Below are 5,541 nucleotides of genomic sequence, written 5' to 3' on the forward strand. Positions count from 1 at the left end.
TGTTGCTGCAGATGATGTTATTTCTTATTGGAGATGTTGCTGCAGATGATGATGTTGCTGCAGATATTCTGTGATGATCCACCAGAGGGGCTCTGAAGGTGAAGTCAGGCCTCCGAGACAGAAATATATGAACAGCTCTGCTTTTAGGACAACAATGATCTCTGACAGGTTGTGTTGATGTCTTCTGAAGGAAAGGTTGAGTTTAGTGGAACAGGAGTGGGCGGAGCCAGGTGTGTGTTACCTGTCAGGGACAGCGTCTTGATGCAGGTCTCCACCTGTCCTCTGTGCTGCTGCTGCAGCCAAGGACAGTCCAGCAGCCTGACGGAGGACTGAAGCAGCTGGATCACAATGGTGTGATGAGTCTGATGGACAGAGAAGAAAACATCTCAACCGACCGACCCAACAGAACCCAAGTCCAAGACGTCCTGCTCCCCACCTGCAGAGACGTGCTGTTCTCAGAGAAAGGAGAGCTGAAGAAGGCGTTGATGGTGTCAAACACCACGTTGATGATGTACTTCTCCAGGATGGGGTCAGATAGACGCTTCTCTCGTTTATTACAGACCTGCAGGAGAAGCAACACCACCATTAGAACCTGCGACAGGAGTGGAGATGCTGCTGGGGGTGTGGAAGAAGACGGACGGTAGAAACTGGACGCTTCTACTCTGTCATGCAGGTTTTTAAAGTTTCTCTGCTTCAGCACATTTTGGTGATTTCAGTTCAGCAAAAGCTGCTCTGAATGCAAACCAGCTGCTGAAGCAGAGAAACCTCTGGAACCTGCAGGACAGTGGCCCACCAGGACCGACTCGGACCTGCTGTCCTAACAGGATTAAACCTCTCCTGGTCCAGCTCTGACTGTTAGTGGGTTTGTTTGGTTCTGAACATCTGGATCTGCGGTTGTTACCCGGGCCATGTCCACCGTGAAGTCCTCAAACAGCTTCCAGATGTGGTTGGACGTGTAGATCTCCTTCATCTCCACCTCAGTGTCCACATAGCAGTGGTTCACAAAATTCACGTAAGCAACCTTCACCTGCAAATGCAGACACAGACGAGTCAGCCTCTCTGGTGGTCGGTACCAGTACCGGAAAGAGCCCTGATCCAGACACCTCAGTGATGCAATCCTCGTGCGTCACCACTCGGACCACGTCCTCCAGCGGCAGCAGCGAGGTGCATTTAATCTCCGTGTAGACGTTCTTCCCCTCGGCGCAGGCAGCCAGCAGTTCCACCAGGGAGATGTGGTACCTTCAGGGAAACATGGCACCGGTCGGGTCAAAGCAGAAGGACACCTGCTTATCCTGGCTTCATCAGTTCTAAGAATCTTTTCTGCAGAGATGATCAATTCTCCACCTATCACCCCCCCTCATAACCACTCTAATGTAGCTTCTATTGCTGCAGCAGAATCTGATCTAAAAATGTTCAAAAATCAAATCAGCTTTTAGTTCATTTTCTTACTGGGAAAAAAATCACTACATGAATTCATAAAAAAAAAAAAACATCTGATCAACAAAGACTGGAGTTGATCAGCGTTCATCACCTCCTGCTTTCCTATGAAGACATTACAGCACTCCAAAGGCCGACATTTGATGGTCCTAAGAACTTTGGCTGCTTACACCCCCATTAACCCCCTCCCACACTAAACCCACTCACTGTTACAATATTTACACAGCAGGTGAGTGAGAACACGAGCTATGAGGAGGTAAGTGAGACGGGTCAAACACCTGCAGAGAAATGTAGCAAAGAGCGGCAACTGTGGGTCACCGTGTCTCCATGACAAATTCATCCTTTATGCTAACTGGGAGTGAAGGTGGGAAAAAACTGCTTCTGTCCTTAAAACTTAACCCTTTGCCAGACTCTTCTGCACCTTTTAGTGAGCGATATTTTCTCTCCAGTAGCATTCTGCTTCAAAGTACGCAGCTCTGCATTAAACCGAGGAGCAAGATTTCTTTCTTTATTTGATCTGCTAAAGTGGAACCTTCTTTTAGGGGAGGAGAACTCTGCTAAAGTAATCCTGAAGGTTATTAGAAAGTGGTCAGAGAGGACAGGGTTGTGAGGAAATCCTGTTATTTCTTCACATTCTATGCCGTATGTCAGCACAAGATCCAAAGTATGAAGATGAGAATACGTGGGACTATTCACATTTTGAACAAAGCCAATAGTGTCTAAGATAGCATTAAAGGCTGCACCTAAACCAACACAAGACTGGAAAGGTATGATTGGAGGCTGGTCGCCGTGGTTACCTGAGTGGGCTGGTCTCTCCGACGCCCTCCCTGCTCTCGGCCATCAGCTCCAACATGCTATTGAAGGAAGCTTTGTCGTTGTAGAAAACGACCACATCCTCGCCTGCGTTGGTTAGCTGTGAGGAAACAACGTGATGACATCACTGCGGAAATACAGAGGCTCCTGCAGACACAGAAGGACATGCGGTGCGCTCACCTCGGTCATGATCATGTCCTGGCATTTCTTCACGTACTTTCCCTCGGCCTTGATGATTGTGTGGAGGAAGTTGAGGTACTGGACGTGGCGGCCGTGCGTCGCCAAGCAGTGGATGAAATGCTGCAGGACGCTCTCAGAGATCTCACTGCACAGCTGGTAGTTGTTGCTGAAGATGTGCTGCACCGTCTCGGCCTCCTGCAGCTACAGGTGGCAAAAAAGATCAGAACATCCTTCAGTTAACCCCACACTGCTCACAGGTAGCCGCACAGCGGCAGCCCACTGCTCCCCAACCGGATGGATTAAATGCAGAGGTACATTTCTCTAATGTGAGGTCTATAAAGTTCAAAAATTATTATCATTATTTCTGGACCCTCATGTGATGCATCACTTAGAGCATGAATGGATGCGCAGATGTATGTAGTATAGATCAGGGGCCGTATTTATCAAATGCTTTTTTACTCCATAGTGCTGAGAATTTGTGGAGTTTACTCTGACTCTCACACTTTAGAATAAAATTTATCAATTAAGTATATCAATATAAGTTATCATCTGTCTAAAGTCTAAGAATGAATTCAGAGACCTCCAGAGGTGTCTGTGGTGGGTAGGAGCCGCCACTAGAGGGCGACACTGAGGCCAGAGAACACGGACGTTCCTGGATCTCAAGACATTTTGGCTTTAATGATCACAGACGTGATGAGGGACGTAATCCCAGCAGGGGGCGCCTGCAGCAGAGCTTAAAGCTCTGATAGGAACTGAATCACAGACTGCATTTCATTACAGATCATCACTAAACATCTGAAAAGGATCAAATAACCGGTGGCATAAGATGATCCTGTGGCCGTGCATCAATGCATCAATGATGGAGGTGAGATAACCACATGTGTTACACATGCATGGAAAGATGGCGGCCAGTCGGTAGTAAAGCTTAACTCCCAGCATGGCTGCATGTCGTCCTTAATAAACCGCTCTAAGCTCAATGCGGTTGGATAATTCAATATCCGATTTATTCGCCTGCATATCATAAACTGATTTATGATATTTAGCTTTTCAGTCATTGTTTATCCTAGTAGGGAGTTTTGGGGATAAAAATTATCATTTTTAGAAGAAGCTAGACTCTTTCTCAGCGTTTAGAACATTTGATCATTTTCCCAACTGTCATTAATTGTTTTAATGAAGTGTGGAAACCTTCACGGGTTTAAGTTGGTGTAGGAACTTTGGTCTAACCAGAACATTGACCTGGAAGGGCGGCCATGATCGTCTTGTTCTCTCTTTGCAAAGAAAGAAAATAAAGTGCCGCCTGAGTGAATGGCCACTGATTTTATTTATTTAACTGGATTGAATATTTCTGTTCTATGAATCCCATATTTGGATGTTCTTTAATAGTCCTGCATGTTATCAGTGAAACTTCTCTGATTGCTGCAGTCCTAAAGCTAACGCTCACCAACGAGCCTCTACAAACACAAAGGAACCCCCCACACACCCCCGTGTTTTTGCTGCTGCAGATCAACAACTCTGAAAAAACCTGCTCACAGAGGAATTGGAACTTTTTGGCGATACTGAGAGATTTTATAAACAGGTTAACCAGATTATTTGCTAATATTTAGGTGGAGCTAACGCTGGACCATCAGAGCAACAACTGATCAAACGGATCCATTCTGTTCACAGCGCCTACGTTCTGTGTGTGGGCGGGGCAATCCTCCTGCATGTCAGTGCTGTTCATATTGTCTTTCCTTAATCTGGAGGTAGAGGGCGCTCTGCTGACCGCAGCAACAGAACTGCTGGGAATTAGAGCTAGAATGGTTTCTATCTGCGGTGGAGAGAGATGGTGGCGTCTGTGGGAGGGTGCTGTGATCTGAAGATGGCGGCCTGAGGCGGCGTACCCCAGGGTTGAGGAAGAGGTTCAGGTTCTTGTGTAGCAGAGCCTGGTTCTCCTGGTTCCCCATGCAGAACTTCTGCAGGAACTGATGAGTGTATTTGATGATCTCCTGCATCTTCACGTCGTTCTGCAGAGAGAGAAAGAAACTAGACCAGATCTTCTTTTTTATTCCATTTCTGTTCAGAATAACAAAGGTCTACCTCCTCCTCAGAGGGCCAACAGCTCACCTTATCGTAGGAAACCTGCAGCAGGTCCAGCATCACCTTATGAGCTCCCATGTTCTTCAGTAACCTCTGCTGCTTCTTCCAAACCCCAATGCTGCACATCTTATTCAGTCTCTCCAGGATCTACAGGAGCAGGTGGAGAGCAGGGTCAGATACTCTCCAATAATCCACCAATCACAGCTCCAACCTCTTAGCTTCAATCACTTCCCTTTATTTCCTTTAGAAAAGGAACATTTAATTTGTTTTATCACTTTTGAAAATTCGACCCAGTTGCAGATTTCCTCAGATTTAGAAACAGAACAGCAGGGAGGCTTTTCTAGAAGCTTCCCAGAGAAGCTTCACTAGAAACCGATGAGGCTGTCGGTCCTGGACAGACAACAGAGAGTCTGCTGGTTCCTGCTGGTCTCACAGGGCAACAAGCAGAACCCTGGAGAGCGGCTGTTTCAAGGACCGTAACCCAGCATCACTGATCAGCTGGGCGGGAGGACGCAGGACATGTCTCCTGTGGACAGAAGAGTCTCAGCTGCAAGTCAGACGAAGCGAATCAGGTGATGGGTCATCAAGTGACTCCGGAGGGGAGGGTCTAAGTCTGGGAAATGACCCGCTGTCCCAGTCACTGGGACCGGTTAGTCTGGTTACCATGGAAACACCGATACTGCAATAAGGCTTCAGGGGAAATCAGGTTTGAGGTTTAAAGGTTTAGTGGAGGATGCTGTTTAAAATCACTGGTCCTCCTAACTGTCAATCATACAGGTGATATGTTTACATAAGGCCGTCCTCACTGACCGCTGGTGAGTCTGACATGGTGAAAAATTACTAATCTTCTACGAGCGATGCAAACAGCAACTTTTAAACAGAGCGTGCACAAGGAGGAATGGGCTCGTTCACGAGGAGGAATGGGCTCGTTCACGAGGAGGAAAGGGCTACAACACGAGGAGGAATGGGCTACAACACGAGGAGGAATGGGCTCCTGCACGAGGAGGAATGGGCTCCTGCACGAGGAGGAATGGG

The 5,541-nt window shown here is 47.3% G+C and overlaps 1 protein-coding gene across 1 annotated transcript in view; it reads right to left on the reverse strand.

Moving 5' to 3' along the window:
- The window catches only part of itpr3 (inositol 1,4,5-trisphosphate receptor, type 3), a 75,904-nt gene that overhangs the window by 25,830 nt on the left and 44,533 nt on the right, over window positions 1–5,541 (reverse strand). Inside the window, exons 27-34 of the mRNA XM_015394543.1 lie at window positions 4,534–4,653; window positions 4,311–4,433; window positions 2,431–2,631; window positions 2,235–2,350; window positions 1,104–1,239; window positions 902–1,027; window positions 437–562; window positions 242–362 (exon numbers count right to left, since the gene is read on the reverse strand). Of these exons, the coding sequence (XP_015250029.1) occupies window positions 242–362; window positions 437–562; window positions 902–1,027; window positions 1,104–1,239; window positions 2,235–2,350; window positions 2,431–2,631; window positions 4,311–4,433; window positions 4,534–4,653 (1,069 nt within the window). The remainder of the gene's footprint in view (window positions 1–241; window positions 363–436; window positions 563–901; window positions 1,028–1,103; window positions 1,240–2,234; window positions 2,351–2,430; window positions 2,632–4,310; window positions 4,434–4,533; window positions 4,654–5,541) is intronic.

Source organism: Cyprinodon variegatus, unplaced genomic scaffold (genome assembly GCF_000732505.1).
Source record: "Cyprinodon variegatus isolate N-32 unplaced genomic scaffold, C_variegatus-1.0 Scaffold692, whole genome shotgun sequence".
NCBI lineage: Eukaryota > Metazoa > Chordata > Actinopteri > Cyprinodontiformes > Cyprinodontidae > Cyprinodon > Cyprinodon variegatus.